At 41.1% G+C, this 23,176-nt stretch overlaps 1 protein-coding gene across 1 annotated transcript in view; it reads right to left on the reverse strand.

Annotated features, from left to right (window-relative positions):
* Positions 1-23,176, reverse strand: part of cpne5a (copine Va) — a 115,862-nt gene that overhangs the window by 32,069 nt on the left and 60,617 nt on the right. The window contains exons 8-12 of the mRNA XM_055165912.1: positions 21,203-21,266; positions 12,131-12,234; positions 10,289-10,393; positions 4,195-4,236; positions 3,917-3,983 (exon numbers count right to left, since the gene is read on the reverse strand). Coding sequence (XP_055021887.1) covers positions 3,917-3,983; positions 4,195-4,236; positions 10,289-10,393; positions 12,131-12,234; positions 21,203-21,266 — 382 coding nt within the window. The remainder of the gene's footprint in view (positions 1-3,916; positions 3,984-4,194; positions 4,237-10,288; positions 10,394-12,130; positions 12,235-21,202; positions 21,267-23,176) is intronic.

Below are 23,176 nucleotides of genomic sequence, written 5' to 3' on the forward strand. Positions count from 1 at the left end.
TCAGGACCAGCTCTGTGCAGTCTCAGCATTGTAAGCTTTAGGCCATTTGGAAACATGCTCTTATCTAGATTTGTTTGTGAATATTGACTGATAAAAAAATGATGCATTTTATAGCATGTCTTGTAATAGAGGTGGGTTAAAAGGTGAAAGTGACAAGAAAAAAAAAGTGGCAAAAACATATTCAGGAAGTGAAGCGAAAAGATTAACACCTCACGTGTGTCTAGCAGCTGCCAAAAGGAATGCAACAGTTTGCAAAAAGTTATATTTAAAAACTCTGACAATACAAAACTACTCTACATATGTGGTGCTGAAAGTTACTAACTCATTGATTGAACATATTAGCACAATGTCAGCTGCATTACACCCTAAAACCTTTGGATGAAATAACAAAATACTTATACCTTTCTGGTATTTATTACTGTAAACTGTAACATAGTCCAGAGATCAATGTTTTACAGTTTGTTGGTTAACTGGTAAACTGCAATATTCATCTAATATAGTCCTGGTGCACTGACTTCTTCTTCAAAACTGACCCACCTCAAACAGTGAATTCATTTTGTATTTTTTTGTTCATAAGTTTTCAAACCATCTCAAAACATTTTTGTCTATTTCTTGCTAAAGTTTGCATTGTGTCACCATGGTAACTCATGAACATTCCATCATACACATGTAGAACACCCCCAGCATGATGTCTCCACAAAAAGAATTGGTGAAAAATATGTGACATGTTTAACGCAGTCAGAATTATAAATATTATTATTAGATTTGATTGTTTGGAGTTCTCCACATGTTTGAAATGGGTTTCCAGATATTCAGAGAGTGGTATATGCACCAAGATAAGTCCTTGCTTCTTTAAAGCAGAAGCCTAAAGGGATACTCTTGAATACAACTACCGTATAAAAGCTCTGACATGTACTCTTCCTCCCATCACCTCCTGCCCACATATTTTCAGATCCTCCAACACACTCTGGGCTTGTTACACTCTGATTGTCAGACTACGTCACACACGCATCACCCTCCATTACACCAGAGCATGTTAGCATTAGCCGCCTGTCACTGCTACTCACACCTCTAATGTTTGTGTGGGCCCAGAGCACGTCAGATTGGCTTCAGCGAAATACTAACATACTCCAGCAATGCAGCCCATGACCTATTCACAATGTTTTGGATCAAATATTACTAAAAGGTAGCATTGCGGTGTGTTTTGATCTTAAGGTCATGGCTTTAAAGGGCAATTCTATGACTCTTGAGAAAAACAAAAGTTGTGTGAAAGTATTATTATATTATATTATTATTTTCATTATTATGCTAATTAATTTTGATTGCTATACAAGTATGATTTGCACTTTTCCATCAGCAAGTCTGTCGCTGTATGTGGTGCTGAAATGTAATTAAGCAAAAGTAGTAAAGTACAGTCATTTTTAAAATGGATACTTTTACCTTTAACTTGACTACATTTGAGAGCAGATATCTGTACTTTCTACTCCACTACATTTTGGAACAGGACTGAAAAGTGAAAGTATTTCCATTTCCATTTTTTTTTTTTTTTATTATAGTTTAAGACCTGCTGAAAAGGCTGAAGGTTTATTTTTATGTACATGCTTGAGCAAATAGAAATCCACATGGAATACTTTTACTTTTACTCTTTAAGTGTACTTTAACATGTACTTTAATAGATTTTTTTGTGTGACATTTATTTATTTTTATTGTATTTATTTATAAATTTTTTTGCTACAGTAGTTTTACTTAGTAGCAAAATCAAGCACTTCTTCCACTACTGACTGCAGCTTACAGCAATTTGCCATTACGTAATATCCATTGAAAAGCCACAATATGGACCTTATTAGACTTAATTAAGCAGTTTTCAAAGCTCATAAAAATGTTGGTAGAGCAATAACAAGGTCCACGTAAGGAGGGTGGGTCATAAAGAAGATTACATTTTGAGGAGTTGTCCCTAGAGTTCACAAAGGACTAAAGCGGTGATTTAAGGACAGTCGGGTATTTGAGGAGTGAAAAGACCAACTTCACGACTTTTATGATTCAGCGGGCTGGATAAAATCTGGACTTGATAACATCTCACACAGCATGGCTTCTGAGGTGAAGAATCTCAAACGTAGAACTAGTAAAGTTAAAATGTGTCAAAAGTTTGGTGCCATGTTCACTGAAGGAAATTGGGTTTTGCAAAAGCCTGGGTATATCCTTTCAAGTATTATATGTAAAATGTTAAGCTCTTTAGCCTACGTCTAGCCTCAATCACAGTAATCTGCATTGTGATTAGAAGTTTAAATATATTCTGTCTATTCCAATATCCTGGAGAGATTGGCTGCATATTAACCTTTATATTTATAGTGAAATTTGTCTTCTGCATTTGACCCATCCTTGAGTGCCACTAGGACAACCTGTCAGGAGCAGTGGGGGACCCATCTCTCTAGATCTTGAATGAAGCTTGGTCAGGGCTACCTAAGCTTTGGGTCAAACCAGTAAATCCAAAAGGTGTACTGATATGAGGTTTGATTGTTATTTATTTTAAAATAATGCAAGATTTTTAAACTTGACTTAAAAAAAAAAAGTAATAGTCACGATAATGTGACAATTCACCAGGAGTTCTTAGAAAAAAAGATGATGCATGTTATGGAATTTTGTGTCCCCTGCCTTAGCACGGACGCCTCCAATTCATTGTTGACATTTCTCTGTGTTTACTATGGTGTCATCCAACTATTACAGAATTTGTCCTTCTTTAACATTATCAGTTTCCTTGGTCAACTCATCTCTCAGGCACGGTCTGCCATGTTCTTCTCAGTTTATCTCTATCAGCTTTTCTACAAGCTGTCCTTCTTAGTTCCTATTTAAACCTTCTTGTGTAGAAGCATAGTCAGGCTTGAATAGCCATTACTAACAGTACAGTGTTAAGACTGATGGTAAATAAACGTCTCCTAGATGGTAAATAAACTTCTCCTGCCTCAGACATCCATAGTTGTTAGAACAAGACTTATTTTCGCTAACACTGCATTTTGCCCCTGGACCATAATTTGGACACAACTGACCTATGCATTTACCTATACAAAATCATCAGGAAAAACATACATTTTTAAAAGGTCAATGCAAATATATTATCCGGTGTAACACCAGCAGCATGGCAAACAGAGCAGCACCAAACTGCTGTACTTGTTTTTTCCTCATTAAAATTCTAAGGTTTGGTGAAGGGTAATTGATGCATCTTTAGTGCCATGTCAGCTCTGTGAATAGGCCAGCTGGGGTCACCACTTTCCTCTCCTCTCACCTCTCCCCCCTTTCCTCCTCTCCTCTCCTCCTTAAACCACCTCCATGACTAATTCAGACCCTAATAGAACATGGCAAGTGTTTTAATGAGCCAAACCGAAGAAGCCTCCAAGCAAAGCCGCAGTAACACCAAATCTGACCCTCTGAGAACTTCACTGAAAACCGGACCCCATTTTAATCAAGAGTAGCTTTCCTATCAGTATTCAGGACATGTAGCCTCTGTGGCACCATTTAACCTACCACCCGCTTAACTTCAGGTAAAGACAAGCAAGGCTATTGGTAATTCTCACAAAATAGACACTGCTGTTGAACTTGGGATAGCTTGACCTTGCCATTCAAAAGAGCAGGCCTATAAAAGAAGTTGGTTTTAAACGCTGCCCTCTAGAGTTTAAACTTTGTACACGTAATAGCCCTGGGCACAGCAATTTGTGAGTCTGAGATGTTCCCAGTTCTCTACAGCTAATAAATACTCCTATGTGTAAAGGGCAAGCAGTCAATATAAAGGATTAGAATACTGAAGTCAGGTTAGCTGCAAAGTGCAAGGATAGAATATAAAGACAGTAGTTACAGCTGTCCATCACTTTGGATGGAACACTTACCTATAGTCTGTTACTAAGAGGCGTTCATGTGCACTCACCTCAAAGACACACTGACCCCGGCACAGCTGATTATAGCAGGTAGTAAATTCTCCAATGAAATCATGGCTGTTTGAAGAAACAAAACAACTCTAGTCAATGGATGCAACATGAATAACTTACAATGAAATGTGTTTAAGGGACCACAAATATTGAGATAATGGAAATTAAGCAGGAAATAAGCAGAGCAAAATGTGGTTCTTTTCTATTTAGTTATGCCAGGGATGTGACTAGACAGAGATGTTATGGATATGTTGTGATATAAGCTGAGAGCTTTTACCTTCCATCTCTGTCCCAGTCGTAGATTTCCACTTTGATCGTTCTGAAAAATACAGCACAAAGCACATGGAGACTGTTTGCTTCTAGTAAACATTGGCAGCACCACGGAAAATCTTACATTTTAGCTACAAATATCCGTCAAAGGGCATTTTACATTTTACATAATGACAAAATAACAAAATGAGGCTCAGAATATTTCAGAAAAGGGGTATGTGCATTATCAAAGTTCCAACAGTATCCAACAATTGCAAAAATACCATCATCAAATGAATGGCCCGAGCAGACAAACTGAGCCAAAACAGATCATATGTCCCTGACAGAAAAGTAGAGAATAATATGGATGTTTGTATTCAGTGTTGCTTAATCAATCAATAACACATAATATGCAGATCCAAGGACTGCAGACATCCTGGTGTGCTAACCACTCATCCCTTATGATTTCAAGATGGAAAATCTAAATGGAGAATTGATCGAAAATGAAGACCACCAGATCAGATAGAGAGATTTGTGGAGCATTTTGTGGCATGGCCCTATCAGTGGTCTCCAGTCATGTGTGACCGGTCCGGCAGCAGCAGCAGGCGGATGGGGCAGAGGCAGGAGGTCCTGCTGTCCTGCCCTGACCTCCTCCCATCTGCCCTAAATGATACACACATCATTCTCTCCTTATGGAGTGGAGATAGAGAGGTTTGTCTAGTACTCAGACACTTGTCATCTGCATGTGAGGTCCAAACGCCACTGCTGACTGATGGACAAATAAACAAATGTGTTTTGACATTCAGACCACAGCAGCCTGGGCACACTGTCAGTCTGTCAACTTTAACCTTGCGTGATGGTACTTTATTTCTTACAAACTGGAGATGAGAGAAGAAGATGCACATATCTCAGGAGTATATAGTTTGATTCTTGGACAAACCAACTTAAACCTTGCTAAATGGAAACTGCAAGTCCTTGAATTCTGTTATAGGTTCTTGCTGGCTAAAATATAGTCATAGTAAATGAATGTGAGCATGAAGATCTGTCTAAACAGCATTGAATTTAAAAGGCTATTTGTTAGTTAGTAGTATGAAATGTATTTATCAAAAGGGGGAAGTACAAAGTCTACTGCTCTTCCCCAGTCTTTGCGACAAGTTTTCCTATTTTGTAAAAAAAAAAAAAAAGTCTAAGACTAATCACAGTTATTTACATTTAGAGAGTTGCTTTTGTGAAAAATGAATAGGAAAAAAAATCTGTCTTCCAAATAGCTTGTGGTGTTGACATTTTAAAACAGGCACACACTCTAAATTGTGACTGATTTTTTTTCTCAAATATTTTCCATGCCGCTGACCCAATTAGCCTGTGCTCGCAGCCAAGTCGCCTGCCCAGAGCCACCTCTGCTGACACCTGGAGTGGAGAGCCCAAGGTTTGACAAGACGATTTGAGCATATCTCCTAAATCCACTGCACCATCTCCTGTCAGCGTCCACACAAACCAGCAATCTCCACTTTCTACCCCTTATTTTTATTTCCCTGTCTGTCTCCCAAGAGTCCTGTTACACTGTGCACAGATTCTGATAAGATACAGGAGTTGCCACCAGAGCAGCCAATCAAATAGCCTGAAAAGATAGTTTGTGAAAATCAATGGAAATGCAGGCAAGGTGGTATCTAGCCGGAGATAGGGCAGTAATAATTCTCTGTTTGAACAGTGGATAAAGTAAGAGAGGAGAATCAATGGTGTCTAAATTTGACACATTCCAACTTGTTCTGTCACACACTGGTTTTCTCACTTCATGTCAGAGACATCAAGGTGCAATCAACAGGATAGAAGAGCAGACTGTAAAAATGTTTGGAAGGATACAAAGATGGCTTACCGCAGTGAGACAGCCAGTGATCCCAAATCAAAACTATAAGCAGAAGTGCACTTTTTGTTTTGGATGTGGTAAGTGTGGAGGGAGGGGTGCATTGTGGGAGCTTTATTATTTATTTATTTATTTATTATTTGTCTTTTTTTATGTATAATTTAAAATTTTTAAATAAATGAATAAAAAACAAGTGCACTTTTTGGGTGGTTATCTAGACGGACATCGTCTAATGAAGGTTGTCAAAAACGTAGATACTAATGAGTAGTACAATTTGTATTGAAACTGATTTGAACAAGGATTACTAGTGGAGATATAAAGCCCGTATATGAGAAAATTAACCTTTTGGAATGGTCATGATCTATAACTGAACAACAATAACATAAAAATAATAAGACCATAAGGTTACATGACTAAGCCCAGAAGAGCTTTATAATGTTTTTACCTCATCAAAAACAGACCTGGAGTTGTGTTTTGTTTCATTCGCACATGTTTCAGTAACCTTTTATTATTAGTCTGTTTACATCCCCAATGCTCAAAATGCTCTGTTTATTTTGTGATGTCACTTAGTGATAGTTTTCCAGATAACAGCTACCTCTTACTTTTTGTTTAGTAGAGATTGGAACTCCTAGGGCTGAAATCATCCAAGTGATTCTAGTGAAGGTGCATGGAGATTAAAAACAGAGTAGAGTACTTCCTGTATTACTAAATGACATCACAAGGTGGAACAAAGTGTTTTCTGAAGAAGAATAGAATAGAAGAATACATCCTAAATATGGAGGTTTATGTGTCAAACGTGTTCAGAAGCCCTGGATGACAAGTGTACCAACGAGGCCAGTTACGTCGCCCAGATTGGCGTCACCGGGGCCCCACCCTGGAGCCAGGCCTGGGGTGGGTGCTCGCCAGCGAGCACCTGGTGGCCGGGCCTTCCCTCATGGGGCCCGGCCGGGCTCAGCCCGAAGGAGTGACGTGGGGCCATCCTCACGTGGGCCCACCACCCGCGGGAGGATCCATATGGGGCGGCAGTCGATGGCGGGGGCCTCGGCGACTGGATCTCCGGACATGGAGACTAGCTCTGCGGACATGGAATGTCACCTCGCTGGGGGGAAAGGAGCCTGAGCTTGTGCGGGAGGTTGAGTGTTACTGACTAGATATAGTCGGCCTCACCTCCACGCACAGTTTGGGCTCTGGAACCCAACTCCTTGAGAGGGGCTGGACTCTCCATTTCTCTGGCATTGGCCGCGGGGAGCGGCGGCGGGCTGGTGTGGGTCTGCACATTGCCCCACAGCTCAGCCGCTGTGTGTTGGAGTTCACCCCGGTGAACGAGAGGGTCGCATCCCTGCGCCTTTGGGTCGGGGACAGGTCTCTCACTGTGGTGTCGGCCTATGGGCCGAACAGCAGTGCTGAGTACCCGGCCTTCTTGGAGTCCTTGGGAGGGGTACTAGACAGTGCACCGACCGGGGACTCCGTTGTTCTCCTGGGGGACTTCAACGCCCACGTGGGCAACGACAGTGACATTTGGAGAGGGGTGACTGGGAGGAACGGCCTCCCTGATCTGAACCCGGTGGTGTTCTGTTATTGGACTTCTGTGCTAGTCACGGTTTGTCCATAACGAACACCATGTTCGACCACAAGGGTGTCCATAAGTGCACGTGGCACCAGGACACCCTAGGCCGGAGGTCGATGATCGACTTTGTAGTCGTGTCATCTGATCTCCGGCCGCGTGTCTTGGACACTCGGGTGAAGAGAGGGGCTGAGCTGTCAACTGATCACCACCTGGTTGTGAGTTGGGTTCGCTGGCGGAGGAGGAAGCCGGAAAGATCTGGCAGGCCCAAGCGTGTAGTGAGAGTTTGCTGGGAACATCTGCCGGAGCCCTCTGTGGAGGGACTTTCAACTCGCACCTCCGGGAGGACATCTCCCGGATTCCGGGGAAGGCTGGAGATATGGAGTCCGAGTGGGCTTCATTCTCGGCCTCTATTGTCGATGCGGCTGCTCAGAGCTGTGGGCGTAAGGTCTGTGGTGCCTGTCGCGGCGACAATCCCTGAACCCAGTGGTGGACACCGGAAGTAACGGATGCTGTCAAGCTGAAGAAGGAGTCCTATCGGGCCTTGCTGGCTCGGGGGACTCCTGAGGCAGCTGATGGGTACCGGCGGGCCAAGCGTGCTGCAGCCCGTGCGGTTGCAGAGGCAAAAACTCGAAGCTGGGAGGAGTTTGGGGAGGCCATGGAGGAGGACTATCGGATGGCCTCGAAGAGATTCTGGAAAACCGTCTGGTGCCTCAAGAGGGGGAAGCAGTTCTTCACCAACACTGTTTACAGTGCGGGGGGAGAGCTGTTGACCTCAACTGGGGACGTTGTCCGGCGGTGGAAAGAATACTTTGAGGATCTCCTCAATCCCACTGTCACGTCTTCTGAGGAAGAGGCCGAGGCTGGGTACTTGGAGACGGACTCATCCATCACCCTGGCTGAAGTCACTGAGGTGGTTGGAAAGCTCCTTGGTGGCAAGGCTCCGGGGTTGGAAGAAGGGGGACCGGAGGCTGTGTTCCAACTATAGGGGATCACACTCCTCAGCCTTCCCTGTAAGGTCTATGCCAGGGTACTGGAGAGGAGAATCCGGCCGATAGTCGAACCTCGGATCCAGGAGGAGCAGTGTGGTTTTCGTCCTGGCCGTGGAACACTGGACCAGCTCTACACTCTCCATCGGGTGCTCGAGGGTTCATGGGAGTTTGCCCAACCAGTCCAAATGTGCTTTGTGGATCTGGAGAAGGCATTCGACCATGTCCCTCGGGGTGTCGTGTGGGGGGTGCGCTGGGAGTATGGGGTCTGGGGCCCTTTGCTAAGGGCTGTCCGGTCCCTGTATGACAGGAGCAGGAGCTGTGTTCGCATTGCTGGCAGTAAGTCAGACCTGTTCCCAGTGCATGTTGGACTCCGCCAGGGCTGCCCTTTGTCACCGGTTCTGTTCATTGTATTTATGGACAGAATTTCTAGGCGCAGTCAGGGGCCGGAGGGGGTCCGGTTTGGGGACCACAGGATCTCATCTCTGCTGTTTGCGGATGATGTTGTCCTGTTGGCTTCATCGAACCAGGACCTGCAATGTGCACTGGGGCGGTTTGCAGCCGAGTGTGAAGTGGCTGGGATGAAGATCAGCTCTTCTAAGTCCGAGGCCATGGTTCTCGACCGGAAAAAGGTGGCTTGCCCTCTCCAGGTGGGTGGGGAGTCCCTGCCTCAAGTGGAGGAGTTCAAGTATCTCGGGGTCTTGTTCACGAGTGAGGGGAGGAGGGAACGTGAGATTGACAGGTGGATCGGTGCAGCTTCGGCAGTGATGCGGTCGCTGTATTGGACCGTTGTGGTGAAGAATTTACCGGTCAGTCTTCGTTCCTACTCTCACCTATGGTCATGAGCTCTGGGTAGTGACCGAAAGGATGAGATCGCAGATAGAAGCGCTCGAAATGAGTTTCCTACGCAGGGTGGCTGGCGCTCCCTTAGAGATAGGGTGAAGAGCTCAGTCACACGGGAGGAGCTCGGAGTAGAGCCGCTGCTCCTCCACGTCGAGAGGAGCCAGTTGAGGTGGCTCGGGCATCTGTTCCGGATGCCTCCTGGGCGCCTCCCTCGGGAGGTGTTCCAGGCATGTCTTACCGGGGGGAGGCCCCGGGAAAGACCTAGGACACGCTGGAGGGACTATGTCTCTCAGCTGGCCTGGGAACGCCTCGGGATTCCCCCGGAGGAGCTGGAGGACGTGTCTGGGGTGAGGGAAGTCTGGGAGTCCCTGCTTAGGCTGCTGCCCCTGCAACCCGGCCCCGGATAAGCAGACGAAAATGGATGAATGGACGTGTGAATGAATCGAAACAACTCCAGGTATGATGAGGAAACAACATTATAACATAGATCAGAAAATAGCACATACAAGTTTTTAATACCGTTGCAGTACTGTACGACACTGAGCCTTTTTCTTAGTAAAATAAAAATAGTATTTTGTTCTCTACTGTGACAACACTGCTTCTACTACTTCTACAGCACTACCTCTACACCCCACTTTGCAGACTGCTACCATTACCTGGCTGCTTTTAGATAGACAAGACCTTCTCTGACCCATGCTCCAGTAAACCACATTGATTTTCTGCTAATTTAATCTTTTCCATCTCTCCCTAATATCCTTTTTAGCACATAAAAATCCACCATTTCTGCCACAATACTTGACAGTAACACTTATTCTCGTATAAAATAAGGAGATGGAAAGCCAGGCTCCATCATGCTTGAGTGTACCTGTCGTAGTCTCCGTTGCACAGCGCTCTGACAGGAATGGAAAAGGGCTGCCACACCGGGTTCAGCGTGCTCTTTACCACCTCCGTCTTATGGCAGATGGTGAACCTGAAGACACAGGTCAGAAGTGATTTTAAATTCAACTCAGAAAACCTCTCCCCACTGTGCCTACACTGCCTGCACTTAAAACACCCGACCTCCTTCTGCTGACCTCATCTGCCCTTCCCTTTTGATCATTCTCCACAGTTGTGATAGCTATATTAAAATGGATTGCTAAACAACACTGAATAAATGCTTCCCAAATCAGGTCCCATTGGAGCTCATTGAAATTGTTTTCATCCTGTTTTTAGACAACCTTGTGTGCACAGCAGTTTTGGGGAAATCCTCTGTGTCTGAACTGAACTCTGGGGTAATTCTGAACAAAAACAGAAGTGGTTTTGTAAAAGGAGGGACAGATGTGGTCATAACTGCCTATTTTGGTTGTAATGGGTTGTTTATTACTGGGTTTCAGATAACATCTCAACATTATATAAGCCAATAATATTTAGGAGGCAGCTAAAGTTAATATAGCTAAAATGCAAATTTTAATATGACTTAGATTTAGGCAACATTACTGATCCACAAGGGAAATTATTTGGACAGAGTAACTTACACATCACAATAAATTATAATAACACAGAGCAACAATATAAATAAGCAGCAAAAATAGACTGATGTCAAATAAAGCATAACTATATAAATGTATATCTGCAAGTAAAAATAAAATATAGAAATACAGTAATACGAATGTATCTCAGTTATATACAAGAGGTCGTAAGGAGAAACAGTGCAAAGATGAAATAATGATGATGACATGACATACAGTGAGTCTGATCAAGTTAAACTTTTCTGCATTTCCCTTTTAGATATTTCCTGGTGTATGTAATTGATAATGTAATCCTGTCTGTGAGTATGCTACTATCACATTTTACAATCTGAAAACCACTAATTGCTGAGTTTCAGATGACATCATAATATTCTATAGGCCAATATTATTTAATACAGATCAGGGGCAGCTAAAATGAATACTGATCTCCTGCAGATTTTTGTTGCAATATAGAATGGTCTTGAGTAGGAATGTAACAGTAACCGAAATATCAAGATATCATATCATCAAAAGTCTCACAATAATATCGTGGATTGTCACAGTATACCAAATCACAAATTTCTTTGCTTAAATGCATGGTTTTATAGTAGCAACGGATTATAAACATGGAGAACTACATATCCCATGATTCATTTCAGTGCAGACAACATGAAGATATATGTTTTTTTACTTGAATTCTTGAGATTGTGACAGTAATAATTCACACTAAAATCTTGTTAATGTATTTGTAAAGCAAAAAAGTGTCCCATCTTTCATTTATAGCCTCTTCAAAATATCACAATAAATATCGTACACTGAGATGCACACTGTGGTAATATTGTACTATGAGATTTGGATATTGTGACATCCCTAGAATATGACAATAAATGTTGTACCAAATGACTGGTCAAAGCATTTTATAATGTTAGTCTTGTCATTATGTATAATATCATAATATTGTGAGTCTCCCAACCATATCCTAAGCTTTCCCATGATATCACAATAAATATCGTACCGTGAGGTTCATACTGTGACAGCATCGCATCATGAGACTTGGATATCGTTACACCCCTAGTCCTGGGTCTAGTCGATAATAGAAATGATGAGGTTCCATATTTGGGAATTTAGCTTTCCAATATTTCATGGTAAAGTACAACAATGTAATTAATAGGAAAAACTGTCTGTGAGTGAAACCTGTTAAAGAAACCAATCAAACTCACGTGCCATCTTCATTGCTTCTGTAGAAAACCATAAAAGGATCGGACTTCCCAAAAAAGTCCTTCTTGTCCAGTTTGTTGGCACAGAATTGCATGGTGGCACAGTCCTGTGGAGAGAAACAGATAGGGAAATAAAACTTAAGAACATTGTGAATCTTCGGTGCCTTGTTTGTTTGTGCAAGCTGGTGCCAAGAAATAAAGGCAATAGACTGGCACCACATACAGGCAAAGTGCTGACTAAATTGTAATGAGCAAGAAGTCTCCCACACCTGCACAGGCATTCATTATCACTTCTTTATGCATCTCCAGTGTAACAGTGGTGCATGTTATAAAAGATAGCACACTGGAGCTGCTTGATGTTGGATATAATCATAGTAATAGTACGAGAGACAATGCAGAGCTGTGCAAAGTAATGGCTTCTAAAATGGGGCTCGCAGAGGAGGGGGCTGTGTACAAAGAGGATGTGGGGGGTACAAGTGCTGCTAATGATACATTACAAAGCCCGGTATTACCATAATTATGCTCATTTAGCTAGCATTTCACCGTGTGCTGCCATTTACAAGGACAATGAATATGCTTCATAATGCTCTTGGTTCCACAGAGTCCACGCTGGTCAAGGTAATAGAAAGCGTTGAATAATAATGAGGCAATATGGCAGACAGGTGGAAGGCGCCAACTAAATAGATAGGTCACTGCCTAGCTCAATTTCATTACTAAGTTATAATACAGAATTGCAATGATTTAACCAGGAGGGCAGTTTGTGGTCTTAAGTGATCAATGAGATTTACATGTGTCAAATGCATTATACACAAACATTTTACTCAAATGAATCACCCATTGGCCAAATAAAGTTGGAATCAGGCTGGGCTATTTATTAAATGACTATTTCATTAATTGACTTTCATTTTGAGTTGTCTAACAAACTGTAAAAAGAAGGCTCTAATCTTTATTCAACTAATATTTCACTACACAAATAAATGCTACCGTTTGAACATGCCATGCTCAATAACAGGATGTATCTGCATAATCTGCCTTAGGATTCAGCATTACTTTTGAATATTTCATCCAAGTTCTGACACTGATGATGCAACTACCCTGTCATCACATTTAGATATCAAAGATTGGCCCCTTAGAGCGGTAAACAGGCGCTTTACTTCCTGCTGCTTTGGGGTTTGAGGGTGTAAACGTGAAGCTATTAGATCAGACTGTGCTCAGCCCTGGGTCAAACCTCCATTGATCGGTTTGACCCAGATCAGAGGCATGTTCCCACTGTGCCGAGCCCTGACTGCCCCAAACCACAGAGCTATAGGAGCCATTCACATTCAACATGAGCAATACAGGATAGGGGCTTATCTCATAAAAGTACAAATACATGAACTGGGTAGAAGTAAGACTCAAGAAAAAGAAATGGTTTAAACAACATTTTAACATCTCCACATGTAATATTATGATTTTTTTTTTTCAATTTCTGTCAGATTGCCCATTTGTTGGCATTACACAGTACAATATAAATCATTGTTTACCAAATACTGGGTCGTGATGCTCAGGTGGGTCATAAGAGTTTTATTTTGGGTCACTTTGTCATGATCTGCATGTAAGTCTGCAATATACAGTTCTGACACATGACACATCTAGGCTCACAAAAATGAAGACAAAGCACAGAAACAGACTGAACGCTGTGTCTGATCTGCTGCTACGCTCTCCTCCTGCACTCCGGACTGGAACAGTCTACAAAAACACAGACAGGCCCACCGATCTCATTAGAAATGCTGAAATGTTCAGACATTTTTTGTATAATTTCTAATCTTTTTGGAATTATTTTATTGACAATTTGGTTCCAATATTGCTGGTTCAATTGAATGTTTAAAAGCAAAAGAAATGGGCTACATTTAATGTCCAACTAGGCTAGTTACAGACACCTTTTATTGCTTATTTTTCATTGTTTAAAACTTGAGTAATACTAATTGTTCAGAGACATGATCACTCAGTCAACAATAAAATATCCTCATTAAGGTTCAGTAATGGTCAAATCCACCTTTATTTTGTTATTTACGAAGAATGTCTATTGACTTGGGTCAGAAAGGTTTGAGACTTAAAATATGGGTCCCCAGAAAAAAAGTTTGGGAAACACTGATATAAATCATGCTAAGCCAATTTTGGAATGGATTTAATTAAGTAAGTATAATTGCAATTAGATTTGCAATATAGGCCTATTCTGTTTAGAGTATACATGGTATACATATCCAGGAATGCCCAGAGAAGACTGAAATATGAACTGATTGTCTAATACAAGAATCCCATAATTGTTAATTGCAGGCTTTGTGGTTTGATGTGCCAGTGCAAAAGTGAAGAATGCTTAAGCAATTGTAATATAGTATGCATCCCTAAAGCATGTATGACAATGCTACTTCACAATTGTTCATTCTTTGTACCACATTTTGTATATTGACTGATTGCTCTGACACAGTTTCAGACCATCACAAATAATGATGGAATTCTTCTTTGGTTTTGGCACATTACATTTGCAGACAAATGATCACTGGTCAGACTATATCTCACTAAAGGGGACCTAAGTAAGACAGAATCGGTATTTCATTAAATTTTTCAGTGCAAAATTTTATGGCAGCAGCTTGCACTCTCTGTCCTTAACGCCTCATCTTTTTACCACTTTTATGAGAGATGTGATAGTTTAAAGTTTTTGAGAAACAGAAGAATTACATTTGCTCCCTGATGTCAGTAATAGCTTCATATGCTCTTGAGAAAACCAGCAGAAGTGATTAGCGCTGTTGTTTCGCCCTGTTTCCAATCATCTCCCTGAGGATTTCAACCTAAGAGCTCTGCTAAGTGCTGATTAAAACAGTCAGAGGCCGCTTGTGGCTTCAGTGATTTACAATATAGACTGGCGCATGGCAGGACATCTCAAAGTGAGTAAATTGGCTATGAATCCGGCAAGTTATGATGACATCTTGTGTTGTTGCAAGTTTTATACTCTTGATAGCTTTTTACATAACCGCTAAATTGCCAACTTCACGCTGCGTCTCATTTGTGGATTAAAAAACTACAGTGTCATGAAACTTCACTTCAGCAGGTTATAGAGACCTTAAAGTTGTTTTTTCATTTTAACAATGGTTACAAGGAGAGCTGCTATAGCCTTGACATGGCCTTCACAATTACTATGTAGCAGCAAAATGGTGCTGCAAGCTTCCACATAACAGCATGTGGTGCAGGCCTCTCATTAACTAGAAAAAGAAAGAAGATTCAGTGGAGCTGGAGGTTTAGGTGTACCAAGGGAATACTCCACACTGCTGTCCTGCTGTTTCTCTGCTCTGCCAAGAGACAGCACTGCATAGAGAGAGATGCACAATGTCACAGTGTAAAGTGTGAGTGGGTTTTCAAAGCCCTGTGGATGTGTAGGTACTGTCACTATAGGCGTGCACAGCACTATAGGACCAGTGCTGTGCATGTAAATGTCACATTGAAATGGCCATAGATAGTGATCCATAGCCATTTCAGTGATATATATATGTGTGTGTGTGTGTGTGTGTGTGCGTGCGTGCGTGTGTGTGTGCGTGTGCGTGTACGTGTGTGTGTGTGTGTGTAAAACTGACATAATGATTGACATGGTACATCATATTTGTTTTTCACAAGGCCAGGAAACCATGTAATGTAAAGCTTCATGACTGTAACTCAACCATCCTTACAATATTTGGACTTTCTTACAGTAATTATGTCGGAGAAGTTTGAGGGTGATTAGAGTGATTAGAGAGTTTTGCGTGACAGCTGATGGTTGTGTTTATCTGGCAGCCTACTTGGTTCTTTTCTTTCTTTCCCAGTGAGAATTCTGAACTTGGGAGTGTTCCAAATGGAATCACCAAGTTTAGATGTTAAGAAACACCACAAAAATCTCTGAGACAAACTGCAAACTGGTTTTGTTAAATTTGTATGTTTTGGTTTCTTTTTGTATTTTCCTTACCTACAAGTCAGAGTGGATTATAGTCACTCTGTGTGTAATACCCCAGTGACACAGATGTGACTCATGTAACAGATGCATGACATAAACTTGTTTTTGTTCAGCTCGCTTGAGCTGAAGGACTCACATCTATGGTTTAGTAGAAACTACAGACAGACTGAGGACACTGGTACCAAAACATATATATACTAGAGCCCGACCGATATGGATTTTGTTGTGGCTGATATGAAACTGATAAAATGGGAGTTGGAGCTGCCGATAGCTGATATAATCGCCGATATATTTAGTGATGTAAAAATTTACTGTAAATCTTGAATTGTTTAAAAAACTTACGTTTGGCTCTGGTGGATTTTAAATTGGGTTTATTTAGGCAACATTTATTGTTATTCTGCCTCTTTACGTCATATTTACACACAGTAGGTTGGCCTAATGGCATTTTTGCATCACATTCTAGCTATTAGTGATGGGTATTCCAGTCCTTTTTAGAGAACCGGCTCTTTTGGCTCAGCTCACTAAAAGCAACCAGCTCTTTCGGCTCCCAAGCAGCTCTTCAGATTGTTTTGTTGCAAGCAGGATTAAACCAGGACTAAAGCAGGTCTAAAGCACGTCTAAACCAGGACTGAAAAAGGACTAAACCAGGACTAAAACAGATCTAAACCATGTGTAAAGCAGGACTAAACCAAAACTGAACCAGGACTGAGTGTCGGGACTCGGTCTCTATCTCTCTCGCACTCTCAAGCCCAAGATTAGTCCTGGTTTATTTATTTTATGCTGAACTACAGCCAAATATGTAAGTTTTTTCTATCCTATGCACATGCAGATTTCTGAAAGTTTTGTTTCGAGCCGCTGCCGCTGTCAAACTACCACGAGTCTGCACGCAGCATGAAGAGAAAAAAAGTGAAAGAAAAAAAAAACCTGCAGCTCCCAGTAAGGATCAGGCTCCCGTTGTTCGCTTCAAAGAGCCGGCTCTAAGAGCCACTTCATTCGTGACCGACCCATAACTACTAGCTAGTAAAGAAACTACCGCTATTAGCCCTTAGCCGTAAATGCTGCGCGCCGCGGTAATTAATTATATGTGCAAATGTCATAATTCACACGTCTCTTCGCAGCTCATTTACATATCAATGTAGCTTCCAGTAACAAATATACAGCCAATATAGTCACTTTACAATAGGCCAGTAGAAAACAGCCTGTTTATGTGTAGGAGTTACAGAAGCTGATCGCTAATAACAAATAACCAAAACTAAATTCAAAGTCGACATATTTGCAACACTCACCTCTCACAGAGGCTCCTCCTCACATCACAAGTCTGCACTAATAAAAGTCCTTTTAATCCAGACTCAAACCGATTGTCTGTAAAAAGAATATGATCTAAGTGTTTGGATCCGTGTCTGCGAGTGTAAACAAACGCAAGTGAGTAACGTGACGTGAGTGACGTGACGTGAGTGACGTGACGTGACGTGACGTGACGTGACTGACGTGACGTGAGTGATATGACGTGAGTGACATGACGTGAGTGACATGACGTGAGTGACATGACGTGAGTGACGTGACGTGAGTGACATGACGTGAGTGACATGACGTGAGTGACGTGTGTTCAGGGACAGTACGGACACACACACAGATAACTGATACTGATGCGGAGCCACATATTAGGACATTTATCTGTCTGTAAATTGGATTAAATGAACATAATGTAGAGAGTCTATGATTTATAACGATGTATCACATGCCCACGTGAAATATCGGCCCCTATCAGCAAGCATATCGGCAGATAGCCGATATGTCTCCAGGTGCCCATTTCAGCCGATAATATTGGGCAACCGATATATCGGTTGGGCTCACGCATATGTGTGATGTTCACAAACATTTCATTGTTAGAAGTGAGTTTAAAGAAGATGATGGGGCACTATAAATTTATTATTAAAATATTAGAATTAGCCACATGTATTTCTCCTATTGATTTAGAGATACACATACAGATGCAGAGCTTTTACAGAGGCGCCACAGGCAGCGGGCTGTACACTTAGTGCCAGAGAAACCTTTCTTTGATCCACACTGTTACTGATACTGCCCAACCAGATGTGTGCCAGTCCAGAGAGCCACCTGACCAGCTACAAGACCACTTTCCCAGCTACTGTCTCCAAGACAATCCCCTCTCCCTCCAGCTGTTTACCTTGGGGCTGGGTTATTGGTCACAACACTATAAATCTCAATTCACAAGGGACAGCACACATCTAAATGTCTTGCAATGTATGCTATTTTCTTTATGGGGAAACTGTGCTTTTGGTCTCAGGGTTAACCGCTATAAACATGAGAGGGTTATAGTGACATGTCAAAGCAGTGACCCTCTAAATGAGCCACTGACACAGGAGAGACTCGTTGTCACAGAGATCATCATTTGCATTTATATGAGAAAATTGCTTCTGGAGAGGGGCTTTCCAGTGTTGCTGCTAACAGCTCTACACCTGATAAGTCACAAGCCTGCTACATCTGTCGTATACGGGGTTATTGGAAGACATATTTGTCAAAATACAATTACTGTGAAGTGGCATTAGATTTTTTCCAAACTGATGAACACACTAGACATAATATAGGAGATGGATCTTTGCCACAGAACAAGCAGATGGAGGTGTTCCTGACAGGATAAGCCCACTTCAATGGGATGGGACTGCTGTTTCATGACACATTCAATTTTGGTGCAGAATAGAGACGTTCATGAATACTACATGGAACCAAGCAACAAGACTAGAATGGAAATCTGTAAACAAGTTGTTCAAATTTTTATTATTGGTTGTTACTTTTAGTTTAGGTATGACTGGATATTTAAACAATTTGACTATTATATAAAAAAAAAAAAGGTTATTTTGTCTTGATTTACATATTATGAAACTCTGTAAAATGATATGTGTATTTTATTATTATTTTTTTTTACATTTTACATAGGTTCCTGGGTTTTATGTTCAAGTGGGATATGCTTTAGATATATGAACGTTATTACACCTCCTTCCACTTTTGAGCTGTAAAGAGCAGTGCGCCTCCACCATCCACCTCACAGCCTCAACTTGGCTCCCGTCCATTCACCTCATCGTTTGCACTTGGCTCCCAGTGACTATTTTATACTCCTGAAACTGAAGAATGGATAGAAGCCACACTTTGAAGCTGTAAATTTTATTTGGGAAGTTATAGAGAATCGAGAGATAGCTGAGCCTTTTGTCCAACCACAGGCTCATTGGGTTCAGGGCTTTCTGATTAAAATCCTAAACCTAGCTTTATGTAATATTTATTAAAGCTGCACTTTGTAATTTTTCTGAAGTAGGGTGTACACCTGCTTGCCTCCATGGAGTACAGCATTAAACCTATCTGTCTCTATGGAGACAAGCAGGTGGCAGTCAGATCTGTGGAGAGGTGAGCATGCAAAGAGTAAGAATGCATGCTTTTCAAGAGATTAAAACCACATTGTAATTGAATAATGCAATTATGGTTATGTAACTATATGTTGAGTTGTCAATGATGAGAATGGTTTATGTTGTTTGTTCTTATGTACAATTATAATGTATATATATATATGATGTTGATGAAAATGGACTTACGTAAGCAACTTACTTCAGTGTGTGACAATTGTGAATGGGTGAGTTTTTTTTTTTTAAAGCGCTTTGAGTGCCTTGAAGGTGGAAAAGCGCTATAGAAAAATGTGACCATTTACCATTTACATATATATATATATATATATATATATATTTTTTTTTTTTTTTATTTATTAATTTATTTCCCTTGTGAACAACCAAAAATAAACTTCATTCATTCATTCAGTGCCACACATAGCAAACAAAACAATAACATCTTAATACAGATAAACATGATGGCTTTTCTGTGCTGCAATGATAAATATTTTACGGTGCATTTTCCTTGTTAGTGCACAGCACAGTTCAAGGGCAGCATTAGCACCTTCAGGTACAGCGCATAACAACCTCGCCACTTTCAACCTGCCCAACCGTGCTGAATGTGAGTGCGCCCCAAACCATTTAAACGCCCAGGGTCATACCTCAGAGGCCTAATTCCCCCACAGGCCCAGCGGTAGTGGCCATCTTTATCGCCCCTGTTAGCTTTGTGGTCAATGAGCCTCTCTGCCTTCTCCACTGGCAGCGTCGTAACACAATTATTTACTATGTTCATTTAGCGCCGTGGATAGAAAGCCAATGGACATTAGCGAGCGTGGTGTGTTTATACAGATGAATGAGTTAACGCTTCGCAAACAGGACAAAATTGCTGTTTCAGTGATTGGGATAAACACAGCCTCATTAAACTAGATCTTCAAAGACGTAGAATATTCAGTAGCATTTTGCAAAAGACGGATAACACTGCGACACACAAGTCAAAGCTATTAGCCAACCCACTTTAGTTCAGAGCATTTGTAAACAGTGCAAAGAACACTAATATAATTCAAGCCACACGCGCAATTGTCTCATACAATTTCGTACCGACAGCCCATAATACATCAGCAGTAGTGAGTTAATGAAGTCAGAACTAAGAATAACAGTGGTAACAATTAAATTATAAACAAATAAATCAATAAAATGCTTTTGGCAAGTAGATCTGCAGCATCGTAATGTGTCTTTGGACAGCTATTAGTTCAGTTCTTTCCAGAGTAAGATCAATTATAATTTAGCTTAAACATAGATGTCCAGTGATCATTATCAATTCAGAAAAGATAGCCCAATGTCAAATCAATAATTGTGCGTTAACACTTTCCATTGAAATAACATTAAACTTTATTACCCTAGAAGAAGTCAATAAATATATAGTCTGGTATCTTGATATAGGCCAGGCCACATGGCAAGCCCAGTGGTCATGTTTTTAAATGTTTAGACTGGATGGCAAAATTGTTTTAACAAAGCTATTACAAAAAGTAGCCCATGAATAAAATCTTGTGGGTTTTTTTTTTTTTTGTTGTTTTTTTTTTGGTCTCTGTAGCAATGTTTTATTCAACTTTGACCACTGTGTACGTGATTGCATGTTTCACAGCAGCACAATTTGTCAAGAGTTTTGTGTTTGTTTGTTTGAAGAATCTAAATGAGAACCAAAAATGAGGCACTTTGACTCACCCTGCAGTTGCTTAGCTCCTCCGCGGACAGAATAATGGTCCCACATTTCTTCCCGGGTATGCCTCTGTTAAAAGAAAATATTTCATTATCAAGAGGGTATTTTTTTTGTGAAACTACAACACAATATTCAAATGTCAGGACTAAACACAAATTAAATTCATATGAGAAAGCTGTTTTGTAATGAGTTTTCAGACCCTTTTGTTGTCATGCTCCAACTTATTTTAGATGAGTGGCCGACTCAACATTTATGTAAATCTGAGTTTCAGTTTTCTCAGTTTGTGAAAAATTGGATTTCAGGGGTATAACAAATTACTTTTCTGGGTATGAACAAGCTGATTTATGTAACCATTTGGATTTACAACATTCATAACAAGATCAAGGTGTATTCATTTTAATTGTCAGATAAGTACAGAATTCCTTCTATAATTGCCGTTTTACGTGCGATTACAGTGGCATGCTGGCAGCTTTAATAATAATATTTTTAAAAAAGCATTTGTGATAATAACTTTTACATATGGCCTTTTAGCTTTTCATTTTCCTATTAAATCTCCATTTTGAGTATTTGTGGTCCCTCAGACAACCTCAATCACACAATCTTGACAGCCCACTTCCACTGCCTCTCTCTTTTGTAGCAACAGAAAAACTAATCCTAAACGTCCAACTGTAGTTTCTGAAGTGGAACCAAATCTCAGTCACTTCACTTCAGAGAGAGTCCATCCAAGTGAACACAACACGACAGCGTATCCGCTTTCCAATCACGCTCCACTCCAGCTGCCACCGCGCTTGTCATCTTTCCGGATAAAGACGGAAATTACATGGGCGTCCTGCTGCGGCCTGAGCTGGAGCACATCATTAGAAGGTTAGAACCACCGTGGAGCTCATCTAGATACTGAGAGACAGAATGGGGAGTTCTTAAACTGCACAACAATGTCCTTTTGGAAGTTTGAGGTGACTGGCTACATTTCAGTTAGGGGGATGAGAGGTGTAATGGTGGAGTATATTATAAAGCATAATATAAAGAAAAAGAGATGCATAGGCCTATGTTGGTCCACTCCACTATTTACTTAAAAACACCTAAACACAGAAACACTGTTTGTTAACATTTTACTGCTACAAAAGTACACAATGGAAGAGTGGTGTACCTTTCAGCAAGGAGGTTATGAACTATACAAAAGTTGGCAGTAATCCCTCATCCATCTAGGAGTGGTCCAAAAGTTTTATGCGTAGGACTGTAGATCAGTAAAATATCTAGTGTCTCAGGCCAGTACCATCAGACTGAAAATGATGCCTGGAGTCAAAATGTCTTGATTTCAAAAATAGTGTAGATGTGACTTTTGAAACCTTCTTTACCTTAGTAATGACAAAAGGTTCAAAAGGTGATTTGTAGAATTATAGCAAATGTGTGAGTGAAGGTTTGTAAACACAGTTTGTCTCTGCCCTGAAAACCTTATTGAGGAGACCCAGTGTAACATTGTACATTCGGGGATAGGCATCAAACCAGTGTCGTCGCTCCGCACACTCACCTTATGCACAGCACGTAGGGCACCAAGTGCTTGCAGGAGCACCACCAAAAAACCAGGCACGTGAAGCCTCGCAAGAGAGAGACAAGAAGCAGGGGCCAGCGTGAACAGAATCCCCCAAAATCTCCCTTTCTCTCTCTTTCTCTCTCTCTCTCTCTCTCTCTCTCTCTTCCTCCCTTACTTTCTCTCTCCCTCTATTTCTCTCTCCCTCAGGGTCTGGACCTCTACACATGCCAGCAGATAGACTCTTTGCAGAGAAATTTTCACTTTCAGATTCTTGTTTAAAGTTCCTTGATTGAGTAAATTCTATTGCGCAATTATTTGTACTTATGTACATTAATAAATGTGCATATTATTACTTACAAGAGTATGTACTTGTTCTGTGTTTACAATGTTAAGTTCAATGTTCAGTCTGCAGTCATTGCACAAATCTTTGTTTATAGTAATGGTGGTG

Source organism: Boleophthalmus pectinirostris, unplaced genomic scaffold, assembly GCF_026225935.1.
Source record: "Boleophthalmus pectinirostris isolate CB_2022bp ecotype Guang Dong unplaced genomic scaffold, ASM2622593v1 HiC_scaffold_8, whole genome shotgun sequence".
Lineage (NCBI taxonomy): Eukaryota > Metazoa > Chordata > Actinopteri > Gobiiformes > Gobiidae > Boleophthalmus > Boleophthalmus pectinirostris.